The following is a 24,875-nucleotide window of genomic DNA, read 5'->3' as shown; positions in this document are numbered from 1 at the left end:
GATATATCTTCCTCTAAGTAATATAGTGAGGAGTTGGCGTCACATTTTTGTTGTTGTTCATTTTTTTTTGTCTTAATATGGGGAAACAGGTACAGGATGGTCCTGACTACATTCTGTTAGATGGTTGGTTCTGAAGCTTTGATTTGACACATTAGGTATAAGTTCTGTTTCTACACTTTATCCTTTCCAACTTGGTGACAGTTCTGAAACCAACGGCTGGGGAGAGGATTTCTAGTAATGCTGTCCTTATAGGGCCTCAGGCAAGGTGCCCCCCTGTGGGTTTCTCTAGAATCCAGCCATGGGAAACATGTCTGGTTGGAAACATGACTGGTGTTTTTTGAGAATGTGTGCCCACTCAGGCCTAGCTAACTTCTGGAATGGCTTTTTCATTGAACTTTTCCTATTTGGCATAACTTTTAATAAGGGTCTAGGGTTATCTTATGCTATATACTTCTTCATTTCTAATCTAAATCCCTTTTTTCTTGTCTTCTTAAACCTTTCTTCAAATAAGAGAAATACCACTAGCCACCTCCCATACTTCAAGGCAATCATTAGATTCTTTCTCAGGATCCCTAATTCCATTAGTCTTTCACCAAAGGATAGAGCCACTGTAGCAAAGTGAATAGAGCCCAGGGCTTGGCATCAGACAGATCTTGCTTCAAATCCTGTTGCTGTCACTTTGGTGTGTGACCTTAAGTAAATTAGTTAAGCTCTCTGAGCCCTTTCTAACTTCCTCATTTATGAAAAGAAGATATCTTCTTTGCCTATTGTTGTAAGGATGAGATAATGAATGTAATGCACCTACCATGTACCTGACCTATAGCAGATACCCAATTTGATTTGTGATTCTGCTTTTCCCAAACTGGAGGCATTCCCTTAAAGGACTGAATATTCTAGAAATGAATGTTCTAAAATGAAATAGAACTATCCAGTTAAATGAACTTGGCAAATCTTTCTGCTAAGGAAGGGGAGGAACTTCACTTTCATTGCTGGGCTAGGCTCTGTGCTGGGGACTTTCCCAGGCTCCTGGGAAGCAGGAAGTGTGTATTAACTTCTCACTGCCATCACTAATTCATCTGTAAGTGGAAATAGCCATACCTTCTCCACCTCATGGATTACTAAAAGAGTAGAATAATATGTTGGTTGTAAGTACTTTGAAAACATAAAGAGATCTCTCTACATATATGCTCAATATTGCATTAATAGAGACCTAGTACCACTATTTTCTATCCTTTTTTTGTACTGGTCTGAGTTTATTTTCCCTCAAAGTCCCTATGAAAACTGGCATTGCTTTCATTTTCTAGGGAAGAGGCCCAGAGGCTCAAACAAGGGCTGGACTTTCTGCAGCATGCTGGAAGAGGCCTCGCTGCTTTTCAGTTTTTTGTTGTGATGTCTAGATAAACCTAAACTTGTTGAAGAATCTTACCTGACATTCCCGATTACGTAATCCTCCGTTTGTATTTATGGTAAAATCAAATTTCATTTCTTTTTCCTGAGAAAACCAGAATGGAACCATGGATTAGGAATATATATTTTTTAAATGTTGAAAAAGAAAGGAGAATTTAAGCACAGATGGTTTTTATATAAATGTGAAAGTCACTAAAGAGCTGGTACCTGACTGGGAGTAAACTTTGAAGCATTGTAGTCCTTCTTCATCCAAATGTGCAAGACAGCATCGTGGATTGTTAAGAAAAAGATTGAGTCCTTGACTTCATCATCAAAAAATTCACACTGTGCAAGCTTCTCAATGAAATCATCTGAAGAGAGGCAAAGAAAGGATAACAGGAAGAATTAATTGTTTCGCTGAAGGTTTCTTCTGGAGACTGGAGATTTGCGTTTCCATTTGCAAACGTGCAGTTCACTGACGTTTGGTCCGGTATTCGGGGCTCGCAATGGTACGATACCAGTGTACCGTTAGTTTGGTGTTTTCTGGAACGAAAGGATATCTTTCTAATAAAAGAACACATTTCCTGCTCTAATGTAAAAAGAAAGAAGGAAAAGATTCAGATGAGAAAAACTTTTAGTACTTCTCAGAAGAAAACCGATCCATTTTCCTTTAGGCAAGAACCTAGTGAGTTAATCTCCCTGGCTAATGATTAGAGCAGCAAATGTGGCTTATACAAAATTGGGATTCTGCCAAAATAGGACATATGCTCATAGACCAGTGATATGCTCTGGTTCTGGATTGCTGGACCTATTATTTTTTTTTTTTAAAGATTTTATTTATTTATTTGAGAGAGAGAATGAAAGACAGAGAGCATGAGAGGGAAGAGGGTCAGAGGGAGAACCGGACCCCCTGCTGAGCAGGGAGCCCGATGTGGGACTCGATCCCGGGACTCCAGGATCATGACCTGAGCCGAAGGCAGTCGCTTAATCAACTGAGCCACCCAGGCGCCCATTGCTGGACCTATTATTTACCAGTTATTTACTGTAGTACATTTTCCTAAAGCTGCCATGTGCTTTCAGTAAACACCTTCCTCGGCACCCCACATGACCCCGCCAGTTATCTTTGTGGAACCCCCTTCTTGTAGGCACTAACCACACTTCCTTGTACAGATCTCATGGGTACCGTGTGCAGGTACCTCTAGGGAGGTGAGGAAGAGAGAAAACCTTTTCAGGAAGATCAGAGTTAAAAATGGTTGCATATTCACTCTTTTGCTGCTTATGAAAATTAGGTTTCAAATTGTAAAGTTAATTTAATTACACATCAATACAACTAAAACATAAAGATGCTATTTCCTTAGGGATTTCTATTGGTTTGGCACCTTCTTGGTGATCATAAACAAGACCTAGACTTTGGAGAGGCCGTCTATATTGAGAGTTGGCCGTGAGTCTGAAGTGATTGTCAGAACATAAAAACAACTTACCATCACTTCCAACAATATACACATCTACGTTGATCCTGATAAATTCTTGCAGAATCTGTTAAAAAGAAAGTAGATCTTCCTTAGGGAACAGTTTTACTTGTCAGAAACATAAAGAAAATGATCATAATTATGCCTTATGGGTGTTGTGTTGCTTAGGGAACCTTTTACATTTTGAAAAGAGATAACAGTGTAAAGAGACACGAAAGCTAACAAGAGGCTCTGTGACAATAGGAAATAAATCCAAAGGAAAGAACGCTCCTCTTCAGAGAATAGTTAAAAATGATCATTCTTGTGGGAAGTATGATGGGAAATCTGTTTCACTCACAAGATGGGTTCTGATTTAATTTGAAAACCATTTCCTTCATGGGATGACCTTGACCTGAGCTTTCTAGCCACATAGAAGTAGAAAAAACCAAAACCCTGTGGCTTGTAAATTTGTTCATTATTCCTGTCCACAGTGACTGGATGTATTAACACTACTGAATCTTGATTTGTTTTCCAGGTCCTAGGCTAAGAATAAATACCAGTAGTGATGTGAGTGAGGTCATATAAGGTAAGAAGAGCAGCTTATACTATGGATTATTTTAGATGATCATTAAAACCACTGTCATCTTCAATAAACACCGAACCTCTAATAGGCACTGAACTAAGAATAAGGGCTTTAAAGAAACATAAGGTAGAGTCCCTGTCCTTTGTGCTATACTGCTGGGACCAAAACCAAATTGTGTGTGTGTGTGTGTGTGTGTGTAGCTTTTTCTCCAAAGCTAAAACAAATGCAAAAACAGAGAAAGAAAAGAAAAAGCACGCAGTTTTGAGAGTTCTGTGATGTTAAGATTTTTTTTAAAAGTCTGAAGGAAACGAAATTGATTCAATTTTCTAATTTTGTATCCAGTTCACCCATATTTAATAGATCTTATCTTAGCTCAGTTCTTATGTAGGAAGATACCTGTGAAAACCCAAGAAAAAGAGGGGTAAATGTGGAATTTCTTAAATTTTCTTTACGTCTCTTTCTGCATCTCTGTTGGAAACCAATTTATTTTAGAAATGCTGACAGAACCATGGAAAGAAAACAGAGTACAACCTGAAGGGTTTAGTCCTATTTTTAAATCACACGTGATATTGATTCTTTCACATAGCTACTTTTTTGGCAGGGGGCGGTGATGGGTGCTGGAGAACAGATTTTATACAGCCAACTGAAATTTCATCAGCTTATAATAGATAGAGACAAAACAAAAGGATCCACTATTCCACTTTTGTCCAAGACCTTCCCAAATATTCAGTATTTCCAGGACAATTTAGATACAGTGCCCACAAGGATCTGAAGGTCCTGCAGGACTGGAATTTGGTAGGAGTGTGGGCATAGTTGTGTAGTGGCAAGTTCAGCATACATTGGAAATATGGGTGTGGTTGTCTTCAAAATTAGAAGCCAGCCTCCTGGGAAATGCTCTTTTAAAGAGCTCACTGAACACATCCCCCCCATTCCCACTCTCTGCATGGAATATCCTAAAATTACGATTTACTTCTACTTAAGTGTGTATGATCTAAAGGAGCATCTTTCCACAAATATAACTTTTTTCCTTTGGCCACTGATTGGTTGTGTTCATTAAGAAAGAAAGTAATTACCGTTTTGAGCCCCCTCATTGAAGAAATGTCAAGAAACGACACTGCTGAAAAGTCAAGAATAAGGCTATGCAGGCTGATTTTGGGGACACTAATGTTGAGAGGAAAATCGGTGTTCCAGTCTATCTGGAAGGGCAGGTCGGTGGTGTTGATCGGCTGATCCAGTTCTTCTATCTCGTTGTTGTCCATCTCGTCGTTGGAATCTTTAAAGCCATCACTGGTATATATAAATCCTTTCTGCAAGAGAAGACAATAAATATGCATGATAACTCTGACCAAGAGAAATACTGCATATGTCAAAAATAACCAGTGAGTGTCTGAAGCACAGATTCAAAGTTAGGTCAAGCCCTTTTCTTTGGAGAATCACATTTTCCCAGGAAAACAAAAATTTTAAAGATGCCATTTAAAAAAACAACATTAACTGACATATGACGTACCTTGTTTATCTGGCATTTCACTTAAAAGAATGGAACCAACACCTGGAACTACATTTTATACGCTTTTAGCTATAATACCCAGAAATGTGGTCAAGAAATTTACTGGTTTCATGCCCAGGAAATAATCAGTCTCACAGGACTAAAGAGGCCCTTAGGAAAAACTAAGGAGGCCTAGAGGTTTTTTGCCAAAAATGCTATAATTTGGTCATACAAATTGTCAGACATATACACAGTCCACACCGGGCTAAGGTTTTGTTGGTTCCAGGGGCACCTTAACCAGTCGGTTAAGCGACTGCCTTCAGCTCAGGTCATAATCCTGGAGTCCCGGGATCGAGTCCCGCATCGGGCTCCCTGCTCAGCGGGGAGCCTGCTTCTCCCTCTGACCCTCCCCCCTCTCATGTACTCTCTCTCTCTCTCATTCTCGCTCTCTCAAATAAATAAATAAATAAATCTTAAAAAAAAAAAAAAAAAGGTTTTGTTGGTTCCAGGAATTAGTGCATATTGAAATAACTCACTTGTGGTTAAAAATAAAAACATACTTTTTCCCATTAAAAAAAGAAAGAAAGAAAGAAAGAAAGAAAGGAACTTACAGGTGTCACTTGCAAAAGGCCTTTCTTCTGCAGCTTCCGGATTTTTTTCAAAGCTCTGTTGCGCTTGTGTAGAATTTGTAGTGGATTGAAGCCAACCTGAAAAATCCATTGCTATCTTACAAGAGTGCGGAATATGATGCTGCTGAATATTCTACAGCGGAATTCTAATAACTTTAAGTGGGATGGGCCAGGCTCGGGGCACATGATAAAGGTATGTGTAATAAAATGTAGAAGTGGTTCAAACAACGACAGCGATGGCTTTGTGTCAACAGCTTTGGTCTGCTCAGCCCGTGTGCCCTTATCAACATCCAGAAACCTCTGTGCCACCCAGGGTTCGTCTGTACATTACTCATCAATGGGCCTAAACTCTCCTTAAATCAGTGTGTGTTTTGGCCTGTGCAACTCTGAGGGGACTTGATTTACTTTCTACTTGTTGGATATGGTGGCATTTAATTAGTACTCTGCTTCTATATCATTTTCATTCTACTAAACTTTATATGATTGTATTTTATAGTATCTATTATTACATGATTTTGGTTTATAATTTTAGTATTAGATCAGATGGCAACCTTCATTTTCTCCTTTTCAAAACAAATGTGGTCTTGCTGTGGCAAAATATTTTGTTCCAGAGTCATAAGTAAGGAGAATCACATTATGTAATAATGAAAAAAAATCCTTGACAAAAAAAAATGTAGTTAGATGGAAAATACTAGATTAAGTGAAAAGCACAGTATGTAAAGCCATATAAGCAATATAATACCATTTTTGAAAAAAAATAGCTGGGTAGAAAAATATCTGATGCATGCCAAACTAAGAATAATAGGGTTGAAGGCAGGATCTGTATGCAAAGGACAGGGCAGACCAAAAGGCAAATTCGAGAATAAGTGCTGAGCTTTTGTTTTCTTGACCTTAAAAACTGCTTCTTCGTCATCTTCTCTTCAGTCCATCAGGGACACTCAGCTGTCATTTGGTGTTAAATATTCATTAATGTTATATTTATTCATTGTCAGTCATATTCCAAATATTCACTTGCTATCCTGAATATATTCAATGAGAGTCAAATAGTAAGTACTCTCTTGTTGTTTCTGAAGTTGACGCCCAAAGCAAATCTGTAGGATACCCTCTGCTAAAAACCCAGCAGCCCCAAATCTTGTGGTAAGTCCTTTCACTCCACAGCAGAATTTGATAAAAGGTGACTCTGGGGGCTCCTGGGTGACTCAGTTGGTTAAGCGTCTGCCTTTGGCTCAGGTTATGATCCCAGGGTCCTAGGATCGAGCCCCCACATCAGGCTCCCTGTTCAGCGGAGAGTCTGCCCCTCCCTCTCCCTCTGCTGCTCCCCCTGCTTGTGATCTCTCGCTCTCTCCGTCAAATAAATAAATAAAATCTTTAAAAAAAAATTAGTCTGTATTGAACCTCATCCAAAGGGCCTTATTTCCCAACATATTAATGGACCCCTTACCAGGTAGTTTCGCCTGCTCTAGAACACGGGACAGAAAAACATGAACACAATCCAGGTTCAGCATATGTGAAATCAATCACCCTCTGGTTACAGAGCAAACATTTCATTCCTAGATATTCAGTGGAATTACCACCCCCCCAAAAATAACAACTTCAAACCTTACAGCATCGATAAGTTTCTGTTTAAAGAACTGAATGTTTGCAAAGTAGATGGGGGCTGGACACCTGAAGATCTTCACCCCTTCTGGTTCGTGCATCTGTAGGGCAGAGAAGTAGTATGAGACGAGCCCAGTGGACTCATATTAATATCTTTCAGCAAGTCAAAGTAAAAAAACGGATCTTCCTTACGTCCGAGTAATCTTTCTTATTCTTGTAGATGTTGCTCCTTCCGACGTTAGCCAGAGTGCTGCATTTTGGACTGTAGGGAAAAATCGACACCAAGTGAATCACTCGTGCGTGTTTGTTAGGTCCTTAAGGCTAACACTGATTTCCCCTAGCATATCAGGACTATGAGCAGGCTCACTTTCAAAATATAAAGGGCTGGGGAATCATCATGCCATTAGACACCCTGGAGGGCAAACACCTCGTTTTACCTATACTTCCACCCCTCCTAGAACAGCCTAGAACAGTGCCTCCCATTTACCACCTTCCATCTTACAAAGTGCTCCCATATGCTTTTGCTGTTTGGGTTCCAAATATCACAGTTATTCAATGAAATCGATCCAGTTACCCAGTTGTACAGATGAGGGCATGGAGAAGCACAATGTGTTGCCTACAACCACTCAGTCTGTCTCTATGATTGATGGGTCCCTGATAAGTGAATGAAAACTTAACGGAATCAGAGAGGGCAGGAACATTTCAACATAAATGTATTCCATCAGCCAGGGATTAACTTTAACCACCCCACCTTCTGTTCTAGAACTCCTGAGCAACCAAGAGGCCTATTTCTCCATCACACCATGTCATCCAACATAGGCTGAGTGACCACATGGTGGTGACATTATATGGCAGAGATTTAAGAATCAGGAAGATATTTGGACTGGATGTTAAGAATCAGGAATGCTAACTAGTTTTTGTGGACTTTTCAGATAACAGGGCCCTTTGAGAAGTTCTCTAGTCCAGCCCCCTGTTTTTAGATGGGAGTACAATCTAGCAACCCGTAAAAAGGAACAGCCCTCCACTAGACGTGGAGAATCCCACAATCTTCTCTGGAACCCATTTCCGTGTCTGGCAAGTCTGTGGCAAAGACATGACACCTGCTCAGAGGCTAATGCTCCCAGTTTCCGGCTGGGCAAACAGACTCTGCAGTTTATATGATTTCTCTGAATTGGTGGCAAAGCAGGGAACAGACCAGTAGCTGGTGAGACCTGGGCTGGGGATGCTCTGAGGTCAGGGCATGTCTATGGCCCTTCAGGCCTTGAGGGGAGCAACGTGAGAAGAACAGACCAGCCAGTCTCGATAGATATGCATGCCTGTCAACTAAACTACTTTCCCCTTAATCAGTGACAAGTTTTACGCCCTCCCACAGGCATGTCCAAGTCTGCAAGGATGCAGAGCACGATGCACACTCACAACTGGGTCCTGAATACAATGGTCAGGAGCTGAAACGCCACGCTAGCAGCAAGGCCTAAACCGAGTCCCAGGACAATGGCAAAGATGAAGGTCAGGATCCAAATTAGCTGTAAAAAGAGGGCGACACATGCACAACAATTTACTCTGACTCAACTGCAGTGTCTTAGGTCCAGAGCTTTGAGAAAGCATGAACTTCTAGAGCCAAAGCAGAGGTTGGAAGTGTACAGGACAAGGGACCTGCCTCGAGAGGTCCTTTCTTTTTTTTTTTTATTAAAGATCTTTATTTATTTATTTGAGAGAGAGAGTGAGAACAAGCAGGGAACGGCAGGCAGAGGGAGAAGCAGACTCCCCACTGAGCAGAGTCCGACGCAGGGCTGGCTCCTAGGACCCTGGGATCATGACCTGAGACGAAGGCAGATGCTTAACCAACTGAGCCACCCAGGTGCCCCGAGAGTGTGTTCATTTCTAATCCCATCCCTGACCCAGTTAAGGAAATAATTGAGTCTATCTGGCACAGTTAAAACCGCAGAGCCAGCAGTTGTTGGTTAAAATCAGCAAATTAATCAGCAGGGCTTCTACTGATTTTTGTTTTCTGGTGGTCTGCTGATTTAATAAATGGCTACTATCTGTACAAGAATTTTAGCATGTCAAAAGGGTGTTAAAATCCCCAACAATTATCTACCAGGAACAAAAGTAAACCAAGTATAGCTGATTGCTTTATGCTTGTTAAGTACCATAGGATATGTTAACAATGTTTTTATGCCCCAGACTTTGATCCTGGTAAAATTATGGACTCTGCGTCTCAAGCAGGGCATGTCAAGAGCAAGGGGCTCCTTTATAGACTATTTCCAAAAGGAATGTTCAGAATTTAAACTCTTCACAGATTCTCTGGAAACAAACATCTGATGTAATGAAGAACAGAAGCAACCATATCCTACTAGTGTTTCATGGAGCATCGCCTACTTGCAAGTGGCTCCTTTTTTTAAATTCAAATCCCAGAGCAGGATCATTAGAGTATGCAGTTTAAAAATAGCAAATAAAGGGGCGCCTGGGTGGCACCATTGGTTAAGCCTCAGACTCTTGGTCCCCACTCCAAACGGGGACATCATGGTCATGAGATGACGCCCCCAGTCGGGATCCCCGCTCAGCGCGAGTCCACCGAGATTCTCTCCCTCTCCCTTTGCCCCTCCCCCGACGTGCACATGAGCACATGTGCTCTCTCTCAAACAAATAAATAAATCTTTTTAAAAAATAGCAAATGAAATAAACTCAGATTATTTGAATAGATAATATAGAAACCAAATTTCACTTGGTTTATAATATGAATGTGCATTTCACATCAGCATTAGCATGTTGTCCTGATTTCTCTGTCTCTCAAATATCGCTCCCTCTACTTACACAATCATACTTATCCTTTCGCCAGAGTCTTCGTATCTCTGTGAACTGCATCAGCATTCCCTTCAAGTTCCCAAGTGCTAAAGCCGCCAGGACAGACTGCAAAAAAGATAAACAGCAGATGTACTTAAAGATAATCAAATAAGTCACACAGAATCAAAGGTGAAGGTTGTAGATAAGTGTGTCCTTTAAAGGGCCTCAAAGCCTAGCCCAGAACACACCTTTTCCCAGCGTATAGTGCTGTGCAAGACACACCAGACCTGGGACTCTGACCCGTTCCCAGGCATGACTTTTTCCCCACCTCAGTGACAGTGCCAGGCTATGGGAAGAGGAAAGCACTTACTGGCCTGTACCTTGGGACAGAGACAGGCAGATCTTAAGACTGATGCCTGAAATAAATTTTTCCCAATCAGAGACAGTCTAATGTGTGTTTATTTATTGGAGCTGGGGAGAAGGGGTTGCTCTTTGTTAAAAAAAAAAAATCTTGGGGAGCTTGGGGTTCCCAGAAGCATAATTTAAACCTTTGAGGATGATCAGCATTCAACCATTTTTTTAAAAAGGTTTTATTTATTTATTTGAGAGAGAGTGCATGCACGTGAGTGGGGGTGGGGCAGAGGGAGAGAATCTCAAGCAGACTCCGGGCTGAGTATGACATTGAAAAGGAAATTGCCAGTTGAGCAATGGTTAGCTGGTTAAACAATGGTTCACAAATGAACATCAGTTACAAAATGCTGAAAACTGAGTAGAGTCTGTAATCTAGTTGACAGTACGGTTCCAGTGTCCCTATCCTGGTTTTGATCACATACTATAGCTAACGTAAGATGTCCCCGCCGTGGTGGCTGGGTGAGGCGTGCACAGGACTGCACACGGCACCTCCTCTGTTGGGGGACCTGAGTGTAAAGCAGGTCAGGTGCTGCTTGCAGAAGAGGCAAACCCCTTCTCTTTTCATTAGGCATTGTTTTCTCACCTGGTCAGTATTCCACGGAGCAACAATTTTTTAAAAATTTTCATTGCAATATAGACACAAGACAGCCCTTTAAAAAGTAAAGATTACAGAGCACTGAGAAGCCATAGAAAGGAAAAGGGGGATAATTTTATCAGGAACCAGATCTCCATACTGCAGTTGATGTAAAGGATTAAATAAATATAAAATGCTAAGAACTGGGGCACCTGGGTGGCGCAGTAGGGTTAAGCGTCCGACTCTTGGTTTCAGCTCAGGGCATGATCTCAGGGTCCTCGGATCAAGCCAGGCGTCGGACTCCATGCTCAACAGGGAGTGGCTTGAGATTGTCTCTCTCCCTCTCCCTCTGTGCCTCCCACTCTTGCTCTCTCTCTTTCTCAAATAAATAAAATCTTTTAAAAAATGCTGAGAACTGCTAATGCTTAATCAGCACCCAGGAGACATTTATCATTAGCTATTATTGTGGGTTATTTTGCATAGTTCACATGATAAAAAGAAATAAACCAGCTATCCCGGTCAAACAGATATTGCAGATACAATGATCTAAGCAGAACTCATCACATGGATCCTTTGTCGAAGGGGCTTTGACTCAGATCACAGACCATGTCCCCGGGTGTGCTTTATTCGTGAGAGAGATAGGATTTAACTGGCAATTACTTCCCAAGGTTCTCCAACTCAGCATGGGCGATGTAGAGCCCAAGTGTACCCTTGGGAAGAGGAACGATAGGGCAGAATTCTCTAATAGGGGGGTTGCATGTGCACTTATTTTTACTGAGATAGACGTTCTTCTATTTCTTTGGTGGTGACTTCATGATTCCTTCAATGCCATTCCTTTGGAAATCAGTAGGTTAGCTTATGGAGAATGCATATTCTTGGCAGAGAGTACTCTGCATTGCTTGATGACAGATTTGGTCAGTGAGGCTCTTTGGGATGACCACACTGTTAGTCTAGAAACCTGGGACCAGATTCACTTTCCAGCTACCAACCAACAAGGAAAAAGGCCTAGATATCAATTAAAAAATACTGTGGGCTTGTGTCCTATCTCTATGTCCTTTGTAATGAGAAGTGTAGTATCATGTTCGTAGAATAATAACAATACAATAATAATCTTAATATTAATGGCTACATATATTTAGTGCTTGTTCAATGCCGGGCCCTGGGCTAAGTCCTTAATGTGCAATATTTCATTTAGTTTTCACAACGACTCTGTGAGGCGGGTACTGTTTCCCTCCCTATTGTTACAAATGGAAAATGTAAGTTTCAGAGAGGTTAAGTAATTTGCTTAAAAGCACACAGAGAAAAAGAGGCAGAGCCCGGATTAGAAGTAGGTCTCCAGGACTTGAGAGCCGGTGCTCCGTGGAGTATCTCAAAATTACATCACCTCCACAAAGAACAAGGTATTTACCATTGTCTGGTTTCCTAGAGATCCTTGCTTTTCCAGGGTCTGCTGTTATTTCTTTAACCTGGGGGCTGCAGCCGTTTAACAAAGCATGAACCCAAACCCTCAAAAATCACAGTTCAGGAGAGATGGACCAAGGAGCAAGACGGTGACGGTGTGAGGTCTGTGTGTGGCTACAATCTGATAGTGTTGGTCTTGGAGTCAGCCCAAACCCTGGGAGCTGCAGGGTGGATCTGTAAGAACGGGTTGTGGGGCTGGTAGCACCACTCTCTGAACTTGATAGAGGCCCTGATGACCTCAACCCTTGAGGAAATCTTCACTTCCGTCAAGCCACGTCGAGGCTGAAGCGCCTGGGCATCGTTCCGTCTAAACATTAATTATTTTGGGGGCTCACAAGCATGTGGAGAGTGGAGCAGATAAGGGAGTCGGGGCATTTGCATTCCTAGCATTCATAAAATGCTGCCGGGGGAAAAATACAGATTTTTGGCCCCAGACTATCGGCTAGGAAGGGTACTCGAGAATTTTCAGTTCCCTCATTTTCCTGTCTAGTTTGCACTTCCAGAGTGGAAGAACCAGGGTCGTTGATTCATCATCGCCCAAAGCAGAGAGAGAGAGAGAACCCAAAGAGAGACTAGCGATACCTTTTGTAGTGGCTCCAGAAGAAATCCAAGGGCTAAAATGACAATCAGCACGATGATAGCAGAGAGAATCCCAGCGATCTGTAAAGACCAAAAGATACTCATCGCAAAATCGACACACCCGCCCCCCCCCCCCAGCTCGGAGTCGCTGGCCCCAACGCCAGAATGGCCCTCACAGTAAAGACCCCCAACTACCTGTGTCTTGCCCCCAGTGCTCTCCTGAACCCCGGATCTGGAGAGGGCGGTACTCGCAGCGAAGCCTTTGAATGATCCAGTGAATATGTTACTCAATCCCAAGGCTATTAACTCCTGGCAGGAGAACAAAGAGGAATCCTTTTCAGAAATGGCACTGGTCGTACGATGTCCACACAATATTACTTAAAGTTGCCGAAAGAGACCCAACACAGGTCGTAAACTTACCTGATTGCCATCGATCGGATAATCATATTTGAGGGAATAGACGCTGGCCACGGAGAAGGCCACCATAAAGCCAACGATCGCAATGCCGAAGCTATCCCCGAGGGTCTCTTGGAAAATCTGCATGTCGGGTGCGATGGGGGGCTGAAATCTGAAAAGGAAATGGAACAAGTTTGAATGTCACCAACCTGCTAATAAACCTTCAATGGCATTCACTTGCCCTCAGGAAAAGCCACATTCCCTGGCAAGGCCCTTCCCCACCCCCACTCCTGCTCAATCATTATCATTTCCCAGAATTTATGCTCCAGCCATACCAAGCTTTTGTTTGTTTGTTTCTCAAAGGCATCATCTGTACTTTCACCTTGGAAGCTTCTAATTTGCTGTTCCTTCTGCCTGAACTATTCCCCTCATCCCCATCCCTCCTTCCAGAAAGTCTTCTCTCACCACCAAGGTCAGGGTTAGGTGAGATTCTCTGAGCTTCTCCAGCCCTGGATGCCTCCCTTCCTTACCCCTCCCGCCCCCTCCCCCCAACTCTCTCCCCAGGCACAGAGCAGGGACTGTGACTACTTCATTGTTCTATGACCAAGATCGAGCATTCTTCGTGGTGAACATCAGGTGGTCAATAATTGTTGGGCAAATCCAACGAGTGAATGCAATCTAGGCTGAGTTTGGTCTCACTTTGAAGTGTGACCAGCAAGAATTTAGCACCGCTGCAAACTTTGGAATCTGTTATCTTATTGTTGAAAAGCAATGTTGCCTGAATTTGATACCAGAATGTAAATCCAGTCCCATGATAGTGGCACATCTGATATTTTGCTAGTATAGCACATTATAACATACACTTCTGTCCCTATAAGCTTCCTGCAAAATGTCTTAGGTTACAAAATGTAACCTGTATTGTTACACTGGATTGAAAAGCATCACCCACAATCCCTCCAATAGTTACCATGGATGAAGGTCTTTAAGCAAACACAATTAAAGACAAGAGAAGCGGGAAAGTCTTCCCTCCATCGATAACAATACCTTCCATGAAAAACCCTTAGCAAACAGATGGGCCTTGGACTCTGCCCTGGGTTCCACAGCTGGAGACAAGCGTGGCCCTGACGGGGAAGGGCATTCATAGTCATGCGGTGTCAGGGAAATATTCAACTCAGAGAAGACCCTTCTGTGTTTGTACCTCACGACTTCAGAACAGTCAAATGGTATTTGCTAACTGTGTTATAAAAGGTCCAAGTATCTCCGAGTCCACATCCACTGATTGAAAGGCTCACTTCCTTCCTGCCAACATGTGTTTCTGACCTAAATCTTATTGGAAGTGAGTTTATTGGATTCATTCAACTCTTTCTTAATTGCTGTTCATGTTTGATGAATATCTGTGCTCATACATTTACAGCCTTAGTTTTGAAGAAGTACCGTGAGGTATATGAGGTATTCTGCAGCTACCATGAATCAGAATGTTAGCCTGGAATGTTGTTTTTCCAAAAATAAATCCCAAATTGACTATACAATTGAAATTTGCTTTTTATACCACAGTAACCAGAAGCCTGCTAGTATTCTTTTGTCCTAGCCTCTAAATACCAGAGACAGAGTGGTGTGATGGAGATTTACAGTCTGAAAACTGGGATTCATTTCCTGGCTCTGCTTCCCTGCCCCGAGCCAGTTTCCTCCTTTGTAAAGGGAGAATAATCACACGTGTTTTTTTTTCTTCATAATTTTTGTGAGGGGGGAGTGTCACATAAAATAATGAACATGAATACTATTTACACACTGTAAAGTATGAAGTGCCTATTAAGTATTATCATACGATCCCTCTGGAATATGAATATTTCCTCCATGTCTCCTTGACTGTTTCAATGAGCACTTTCCTTCAGCCCATGTGTGTGACTTCTTAAAATCACTTCTAAGGTGTCATACTTCTTCACAGCAGATTGATGATAATTAATAATCATTATTTTCCTGTTATATTCTATTGGTGATCATCAGAAATTTAAAATACCCACTGAGGGTGCCTGGGTAGCTCAGTCGGTTAAGCGTCTGCCTTCGGCTCAGGTCATGATCCCAGGGTCCTGGGATCGAGCCCCATATCGTGCTTCTTGCTCAGCGGGAAGCCTGCTTCTCCCTCTCCCTCTACCCTTCTCCCCTGCTCATGCTCTCTTGCATGCAAGTGCACGCTGTGTCTCTCAAATAAATAAATAAAGTCTTAAAAAAAAATAAAATGCCCACTCATCATCACCCAGAAAAAAATGGAGTGGAAAAAGCATGTAAAGAGCCTAGTACCTAATTTAGGTGCTAAATTAGTAATAAAGCAGTGGGAACACTCATTGTAGGACAGGCACTTAAGCATGCATGTCACACATATGGACACACTTAATCCTTACAAGAATCCAATGTGATAGCTACTTTTTTCAGCCCCATTTTTAGAGCCAAGGACACAGAGGCATAGAGTTTAGTTATTTGCCCCAAATCAAGAAGTAACTCAGAAGTAAATCCTAGGCACTCTGCCTCTAGAACAGGCGAGCTTGTCTACCAGGCTACACTGCCTCTCTGTGGAGTGTAATGATTTATAAATGTGAGTTACTCCTTCCCCCGCCCTGCAGACACTGTGGAGAGAGATCCGTTGACATTCAAGATTTCTTTACTAAGAAAAGTCTCAAAAAGGGGCGCCTGGGTGACTCAGTTGGTTAAGCAACTGCCTTCGGCTCAGGTCATGATCCTGGAGTCCCAGGATCGAGTCCCACATCAGGTTCCCTGCTCAGCAAGGGAGTCTGCTTGTCCCTCTGACCCTCCTCCCTCTCATGCTCTCTGTCTCTCATTCTCTCTCTCGCAAATAAATAAAATCTTTAAAAAAAATTAAAAAAAAAAAAAAGAAAATCTCGAAGATTGTAACTCAGTGATCTCAAGTTTATGTTTCACTTCCAAAATCCCTTCTGGCAAGGTTCTCTTTAATTTTGTATCTACCTATTTATGTCTATCTGTCTAGGTAGTTTATGTCTCCTAGACTTTTCAATAAAGTGTAATCACTTGCAAGCTGCAGGGTGGAGAGAAATCCCAGAAATAGCCTTTCAGTTTCAGACTAATTCCTACTTAAAGATCTTTTAAATGAAAAATGGTGCTTGAGATTCATTAAGTGTAACAAATGAATATCTGGTGATAAAAATATTTTTGCATGTATTTGCTTTTTCAAAAAATTGGTCATTTTAAAGTCAACAATGCATATAAATGCTGATTCCTGGAATTCTCAAATATCTCTTAAGCATGGGGGGAGGGAGGGAGGTCTTTTGTTTGTTTGTTTGTTTTAAACAGGAACACAACCTGTCCTTGGTAAGCAAATTGGAGGAAATTGATGCTCTGGTCAGAAGGCAGAGAGAAGAAAGCACAAAACTGGATCTCTCTTCTCAATCCAATAAAGGCAATGCAATCAGTGCATTTTCCAAGTCCTTGTATGAACTGGACCGCCCAACCTTCCGCAGCGTTCAGTGTTGTTCTGGCCTTGTTTTGAATTTGATCACGAGAAAGGACAGAGTGTGCCTATCTGGATTGCTCAAGCAGTGGGCTCAGGTATTCCTTCTGGGTCTCTTTTGAACTGTCAGAACTTGGCTCTAGTCACCTCCAACAAAACACTGCATTTTGTTTATAGTAATTTCTGGACAAGGAAATCTGGTTTCATTTGGTTCCTTTTTATGAGGAGAAGCAGGTTTGATTTGCCTTTTTTTTTTTACTTTGACTGCTTCACTTTTCCCTGCGTGTGAATCCCTGCTCATCTGGTTTGTGAGTTCTTCCACGAGGACAGAATTTCTGATAATTAAGAACTGCAGAGCCTTTGTGGCTCCTTCCTAGAAGGAGAGTAGCGCGCTTTCCTCATCCTCCCATGAGGGAGGGAGGGTTCTGCGCTGGATGAATGCTTGCAGTCACTGCTCCCTCTCTAGTCAGTGCGTGGAGAGGCCAGCATAAAAGACACACTTACCCTCTGTTCATCTCCCCAACCACAGCCACCTTAAACCTGTTTTCGAAGTCAAAGCCATAGGATACACCTGTTGCGATCACAGTCTGCAAAGTTGCAAATTGCCCAAGTTAGAAATATGAGATATCACTCACAGTCTTCTTAGATCAGAATCTCTAGCCCAGGCTTTGCTACTTTTTAAAACAAAGTCCTGAGGCAATTCTCCTGAGCCACCAGAGGGAAGAATCGCAGCTCTGATGGGTCGGCCAGCCTCTCTGAGGCCTTGCTCTCTGTGCAGTCCTGTCTCACACAGAGAGAATGAACCCCAAATCACAAAAGGAAGTCATTAATTTGGAATGAAGAGAAAACCATACGAAATTTGACACCCAGAAACTGCAGAGATGGCATCTGCCCCACTAAAACTCCTGAAGCTTTTTGACATAAAAACAGGAGACTAATGAATTATGAAAGAAAGTCGTAAGACGATCAGTTACCATGATGAGTTCAATTGGGATGGGCACTGGAAGTTTGGCTTTGTAGCGCTGATTTATTTCTTTAACCACAAATACAATCAGTAGGATAATCAAGGAGGTCACAAGGTCTGCAATATTAGTGTCCTCTATTTGTGTGAATATGGAATTCAGCACCTAAAATTATAAAAGCGAAAAACAGCCAAGTGCTATATTTTTTCTTCCTTTTTAAGAATCTTTTTTATTTTTTTATGACCTTTTTTTTTTTTTAAATTTGAGTATCGTTGACAACACAATGTTAGTTTCCGGTGTACAGCAGAGTGATTCGGCATCTCTATTACGATGTCATTGACTATATCCCTATGCTATGCCTTTATCCCCGTGACATATTCATCCTATAACTGGACTCTATCTCCCTGCACCCACTTGGCCCAAACCCCCACCCCCCACCCCTCGGGCAACCATCAGCTTCTTCTCTGTATTTATAGGTCCGACTCTGCTTTTTTGTTTGTTTATTCATTTGTTTTGTTTCTTTCCCAAGTGCTATATCAATATATAATTTGGATGCAATATTCGATTATTTCCAAACAGCTTAAAAAAACACTGAGGCAAGAAGGACTGATGTGGGTGGAAGAGTGATTCTCTGTTCTGCTCATTGTTAACCATGAATGAGTAATTGTAGACACTAGCGTGGGGGATATGAGGAGGGTAAGTCAGCCCAGTATCAGCACCATACTGATAGAGGGATGCTTGGGGCATTTTTGCTGGGAATCTCTTTGGCTGGTGTCAAAATTCCCTGGATACTTTTCACATTTTTACAACTGGTCTCTTCTCCTCTTAGGTCTTATGGGTTATTATTTTATAATCAGCATCATTTTCTATCCAGGGAATAACCTCTCCTTCCCAATAGTTTTCTTAGCATGTATCCCCTTAATTCCTGGCTTTTTTTTTTTTAGGTGTTAATGTGAAGGTTAAGGCCCTTCACATTTCTTAGTTAACTGTGTCACTTTTGGAAACTCGTTTCTTGGCTAATGGTGCATTGTACATGATCTTAATTTTTAAAACCAGCTGGATTCCCTTTCCATGGGATCTGCAGAGCTCAAGCAGGTCCAAACTAGATCCCAAATTGCTCCTCGAACACTCCACTTCTATACTAGCCCTGGATGGGAGTGAGAGTTTTGGTTCCGATATGGAGCAAACTCTGTCTCAGCTCCCGAATACCGTCTTGATAGAAGCACCAATAAGCCCGAAATTCATAAAAGAAAGGAGACAACAAAGATCAGAGTGAAAATACATGAAATTGAGACTAAAAGGACAATAAAAAAGATCAGCAGAACTAAGAGCTGGTTTGGGGAAAAGATAAATAAAACAGGCAAACCTTTGGCTAGACTCAGCAAGATAAAAAGAGAGAACTCCAAATTAGAAGCACCATACACACTGTCCTATTTACATCTTGGCTAATTTCCTTTTGCTTTATAAACAGAGATGCGTAAAAGAGTTGGAAGAACCTCCATTTAAAAAGAACAAGACCTGCTTTTTAAACTTAGGGAAACATTATCACTCAGCACATTTCTTTCAAAAGAAGATTTTGAGGAAATTTTTAAATCATGGGACAAAATATTAAAACCTTTAATAATGAACTTAGATTTCTTTTTCTTTTAAATAACACTTAAGAGTCAAATCTCAGAGACATGGTACTTAATTTGTGTTGTTCACGTTAGCTGGATGGTAGATGTGGTTTGATATTTAGCGTTCTTCCCTTGGCCACTAATTTTTTTCTTAATGTGACTAAATTTCACAACCTGTTGGTTTCTTGGGTGTTGTCGGGAAGTCCTGTGTCAAAGGCATGGAAAGAAAGCTCTCCTAGAAACAGGATAGTAGGGCGCCTGGGTGGCTCAGTCATTAAGCGTCTGCCTTCGGCTCAGGTCATGATCCCAGGATCCTGGGATCAAGTCCCGCATCGGGCTCCCTGCTCAGCAGGGAGTCTGCCTCTCCCTCTACTCCTCCCCCCTGCTCATGATCTCTCTCTCGCTCTCTCTCAAATAAATAAAAAAAAAAAAAAAAAGAAAGAAAGAAACAGGATAGTAAATTTCATGTATTTTGATAATTTCGAGGCAAAAGGACCACTTACTTTGAAAATTGAAAATGGATCAGTGTGTGCTGGGACCTTCAGCTGAAGCATGAATTTGAGCTGAGAAACCAGGACATGCACTGCAGCAGCTGTGGTGAAGCCACTGATGAGGGACTCCGACAGATAGATCACCACGAATCCGAAACGCAGGACCCCCATGAGCAACTGGAAAGAGAAGGGCAAAGGCCTTTGGTAGTGTAGGTTACAGGTGCACTTCAGCAACTAGAGAACCAGCAGTGGAAAGGATTCAAAATGTAAAGGTTCCGCCTGTATGTAAATGAAGAAGCAGGTGTCCTTGCCTCCCGGAACACCTCGGGTTCAGGGTTCCTCCCTCTCCCTCCTTACCCCATCCTACTCCCAAGGTGGAGCATGTAAGTCTAGGATACCCTAATAAGTACCAGGCTTTTTCCTCCCCCCACCCTTTTAAGGTGCCAGATCTTCAGAAGACTCATCCATATATCTTTCATAGCAAAATCCTATCTAGCATCCGCCCTCATAAATTTTCCATGTAATTTTAAGTGGCTTGCTGGCTGCTACAGCGTTCATGGTCAGCATCCATTCATATGCCCTCAAACAAGTTGCTTGACTTTTGTAAGAAGTACACAACTGTGTACGGAACCTCAGAAGTGCTCAGTTTTAACTGGGGGCCAAAGTTGTTCATTCCCCCAAAGCCTCAGTATTTTGCAGTTATGTGCACGGACAGATTCTCCTTCGTTGGATCCCTGGGTTGCCTTTCCATTCGTGTCTCCAGAATGCAGCTGGAGCTGCAGACATGCAAAGGTGCTAGATTCAGAAAAGAATCGGCCGTTTGTCTGTCATTTGGGCACACCACTAATGTCCTTGTTTACACTCACTTTCTCTTTCTTTAAGGAATGGTCTTAGCCAATAATTTCACTAATCAGAAACTCAGCCAGGGGCGCCTGGGTGGCTCAGTCGGTTAAGCGACTGCCTTCGGCTCAGGTCATGATCCTGGAGTCCCGAGATCGAGTCCCACATCGGGCTCCCTGCTCAGCAGGGAGTCTGCTACTCCCTCTGACCCTCCTCCCTCTCGTGCTCTCTCTCATTCTCTCTCGCAAAAAAAAAAAAAAAAAAAGAAAAGAAACTCAGCCAACATCTTGAGGAATCCACACCATTTTCACTATTCATTATTCACCAGCAATAGAGTCAGGGGTATGGCTTGGGCGGGAGGCTCTAGCCCCTCCATAATCCTCTTCAGCTTTCCTGAAATCTTTGATACAGACAATTCAAAGTGCTCAACCCCAAATCCTTCCAGCTAGATTACAGTCCCTGAGGAATTGGAAAGAAAAAGGTTCCAAAGCTGCCAGGGTCACTATTACTTGAATTAGGCATTTCACTCCTCACCACTGGTGCCTCCCTCTTCCCATTTTCCCTTCTCTCTAGACCCGCGTTCACTCATCTTTGCAATGTGGATCTGCTCCTCCACTTCCGGTTGGAGGGAGTAGCCCTTCTCCTTTCCTGTGGGCCACTGAGAGAGGAATGGAAGCCAGGGGAAGAGTGAGGAAGGGGTGGCGGGAAGGAGACAGAACAGGAAGATGTGTATCAGTGAGGACAAGCAGCACGGGGAGGGCCGATTACATGAGAAAGCGCTCACCTGAATGATTCCAGAAAGGACGGTGACTGTGGCAGCCACCATCAACTTATACTCGTCTGTTGAGGAATTGTTACTCATTGAGCTATTAGAGATTTCCAGAGCAGCTGTACTGTCCGATGGGGTTACTTTCACAACGACTGCTCCCACCATCATGCTCAGAACCGGAAATGGACCTAATTAACAGAGGATGCACTGTAGTCAATATGGGCTCCCTAAAGCACAGCTGTCTTTCAACCACAATGCAGCGGATAAGAAGACTACCAGCTGTTCTGCCCTCCTTCCCCACCCTCCAGGCCCAGTTCTTACGAGGCACTATGACTGCTGTCTAGGATCATGCACAATTTAGAATTGATACAGTGTGTGGCTAATGGAGTTAATAAAGAAAAAGCCATGCGAGCATTAATTAGCCCACAAACTCACTTACCCACAGATATGTGTTTAGAAGTGCCCAAGAAAAAGTAGACCAGAATTGGGAAAAAGGCCGCATATAATCCATAGCTTGGGGGGACAGTGACCAGCAGAGCAAATGCTAAACCTGTAAATACGGAAGCATCAGGGTCCTTATTTCAGGCAAGGGGAATCATAAAAGTCCTCCTTAAGTTCTTCAAGTGTTTCAGATTTGTACCTTAAAAATCAGTTACTTTATTAACTCAAATAGATTGAAGATGTAAATGCAGGAGCTAAAACTACAAAACTCTTAGAAGAAAACATCGGTATAAGTTTTCATGGGCTTGGGTTAGGCAATGGTTTCTTAGAACTGACACCTACAGCCTAAGCAACCAAATTAAACGCAGATAAATTGAGCTCCATCAAAATTCAAAAATGTGTGTTTCAAAAGTTACTGTCAAGAAAGTGAAAGGACAGCCCACAGAACGGGAGAAATGCTTTGCAAATAGTATCTTGGGTAAGGGTCTAGTATCCAGAATATATAAAGAACCCTTACAACTCAACAAGAAAAAGAAAAAGAACCTAATTTTAAAACGTGCAAAAGATTCATTTCTCCACGGATATACAAATTGCCAGTGAGCACATGAAAAGATGTTCAACATCATTAGTCATCAGGGAAATCAAAATCAAAACCACAATGAGGTATAATTTCAGACTCACGAGGATGGCTAAACTAAGGAAGGCAGATAATAACAAATGTTCACAAGGATATGGAGAAATCTGAACCCTTATATGTTGCTAGTGGGTTACCATGTGACAGCAATCACACTCCTAGGTATATACCCAAGAGACCTGAAACATAGGTTCACATGAGAACTTATACACAAGTGTTTATAACAACATTACTCCTAATAGCCACAAAGTGAAAACAACCCAAATGCCATCAACGGATGAACGGATCAACAAAGTGGTCGGTCTATCCATCCATAGAATATTAGCCATCATGCAAAGAGGTGAATTACCCTCCCATGCTACAACATGGATGAACCTTGAAAACATGATGCCAAGTGGAAGAAACCAGACATAAAGCACCACATATTCTGTGATTCTGTTTTATATGAAATGCCCAGAATTGGAGGCGCCTGGGTGGCTCAGATGGTTAGGTATCTGCCTTTGGCTCAGGTCATGATCCCAGGGTCCTGGGATTGAGCCCCACGTCGGGCTCCTGGCTCAGCGGGGAGTCTGCTTCTTCCTCTCCCTCTGCCTCTCCCACTGCTCGTGCTCTCTCTCTCTCTGTGTCTCTGTGTCTCAAATGAATAAATAAAATCGTAAAAAAAAAAATGCTGGGCGCCTGGGTGGCTCAGATGGTTAAGCGTCTGCCTTCGGCTCAGGTCATGATCTCAGGGTCCTGGGATCGAGTCCTGCATCGGGTTCCCTGCTCAGTGCAGAGCCTGCTTCTCCCTCACCCTCTCCCACTCCCTCTGCTTGTGCTCTTCTGTCTATCTCTCTGTTAAATAAATAAATAAATAAATAAATAAATAAATAAATAAATAAATAAACAAAATGCCCAGAATTGGCAAATCAATAGAGACAGAAAGTCATTGCGAGGGAGATGGATGGATGTAATGGAAAGTGACTCTTAACGGACAGGAGGGTTTGGGAATGGTGCTGGTGGTAAAAATGTTCTGGAATTAGATCATGGTGATGGTTGCACAACCTTGGGAATATAGCAAAGAACACTGAATTTTATACATGAAAGGATGAATTCTATGACATATCAATTCCCTCTCAATTAAAAAAAGTTACCTTGTAGTACAGCTACGAGCCCCGTGCTGATTCCAGAAACAATGTCACTGAGTAGCCATTCCTTTATCCGGTAGGCTGGTAACCAAGATGCTATGGGGAACAAAGACAGGGCAATCTTCTTGGCCTTCTGTGTGGAACAGCTGAAAACATTGAAAGCCACACTCAGTTAAGTCATATTCAATTGTAACTTTGGCACCTAACTGCAGTGGAAAATTGGTAAAGATGATACTATATTCAAGAATGAACCACCACCTTTCGCACTAACACTCGCCTCCTTACCCAGATTGACTGCCCCCCCTCCCCCCGGTCACTACCAAAGGATTTTCTTTTCTTAAGGAAAATGCTGATTTTCTTTAGCCATAGTAGAGCTTATCTGTCATCCTCAGCTTGGATTTTACAACATTTCAGTTGAGAACTTTCCTCTACCCTCATTTCTGATGCTCAGATATGGAAAGATTGTGTCGAGAGCTGAGATGCTGTTCATTTTAGAGATTCCCTTTCCAGCTCTGGCAGGGAGTAGGAGGTTTGGAAACCAAAGATAAGAAGACGCTGAAGGTGATGGGCTAAAGCCAGAAAGGAGAGCTTGGAAAGCTAGAAGAAAGTGCTTCACTTATTCCTCACACCAATACCTTAAAAAATATCTTACCTACAACACACTTTGAGGTGATCCAGGAAGGTCTTACGATGTCTTTGTTTCTTCCTATGTTCCTCCCCAAAAGCATTTGCAGAATACACTGGCCTGGCTACAATGTACTGATTCCCAATGGGTTCGATCATTTTGCTTTCTCTGACGGCTGCGTTAAGAGGAAGACCTTTGGAACTATGTGGCAAACGCTTCTTCTTGCCTTTAGCAGCTTCAAATGCCTGAAACCAAACAGAGCTTGCTTCTTAAATAACTCGGAGATAATGTGATGCAATTTACAGATGAGTGATCTCCGAACTGAATGTTACCACCTTTTGAGATCAAAAGAGGCAGGATTAAGGGACCTAGATTGTGTTTTGAGACAGTGATACCACTTTTTACTCCAAGGAGCTGGACACGGCTCCTTTGGGTAAGTAAACAAGGGCTTTTATTATTTATTCTTAACAGATCACCAAAAAGCAATAGAAATTGACTCAGTTTACTCATCAATGAGTACTTTTTTTTTTTACTTGTAAAGTGAGATCTCATCAAG

The 24,875-nt window shown here is 42.2% G+C and overlaps 1 protein-coding gene across 1 annotated transcript; it reads right to left on the bottom strand.

Annotated features, from left to right (window-relative positions):
- Positions 1-361: 361 nt before the first annotated feature.
- SLC26A3 (solute carrier family 26 member 3) lies at positions 362-24,477 on the bottom strand. The gene is made up of 20 exons (XM_035021377.1): positions 24,347-24,477; positions 23,701-23,840; positions 21,932-22,042; positions 21,508-21,680; positions 19,896-20,060; positions 17,789-17,941; positions 17,319-17,401; positions 13,358-13,505; positions 13,133-13,246; positions 12,941-13,018; positions 9,943-10,038; positions 8,545-8,651; positions 7,321-7,390; positions 7,137-7,229; positions 5,515-5,610; positions 4,491-4,724; positions 2,868-2,922; positions 1,615-1,757; positions 1,427-1,492; positions 362-400 (listed from the first exon to the last, which is right to left on the bottom strand). The coding sequence occupies exons 1-20, from the start codon at positions 24,475-24,477 to the stop codon at positions 362-364; spliced, it is 2,295 nt and encodes a 764-aa protein (XP_034877268.1).
- Positions 24,478-24,875: the final 398 nt, after the last annotated feature.

Source organism: Mirounga leonina, unplaced genomic scaffold (genome assembly GCF_011800145.1).
Source record: "Mirounga leonina isolate KUSES-001 unplaced genomic scaffold, KU_Mleo_1.0 Mir_174, whole genome shotgun sequence".
NCBI classification, from domain to species: Eukaryota; Metazoa; Chordata; class Mammalia; order Carnivora; family Phocidae; genus Mirounga; species Mirounga leonina.
This window is presented reverse-complemented; position numbering and strand designations above follow the sequence as displayed.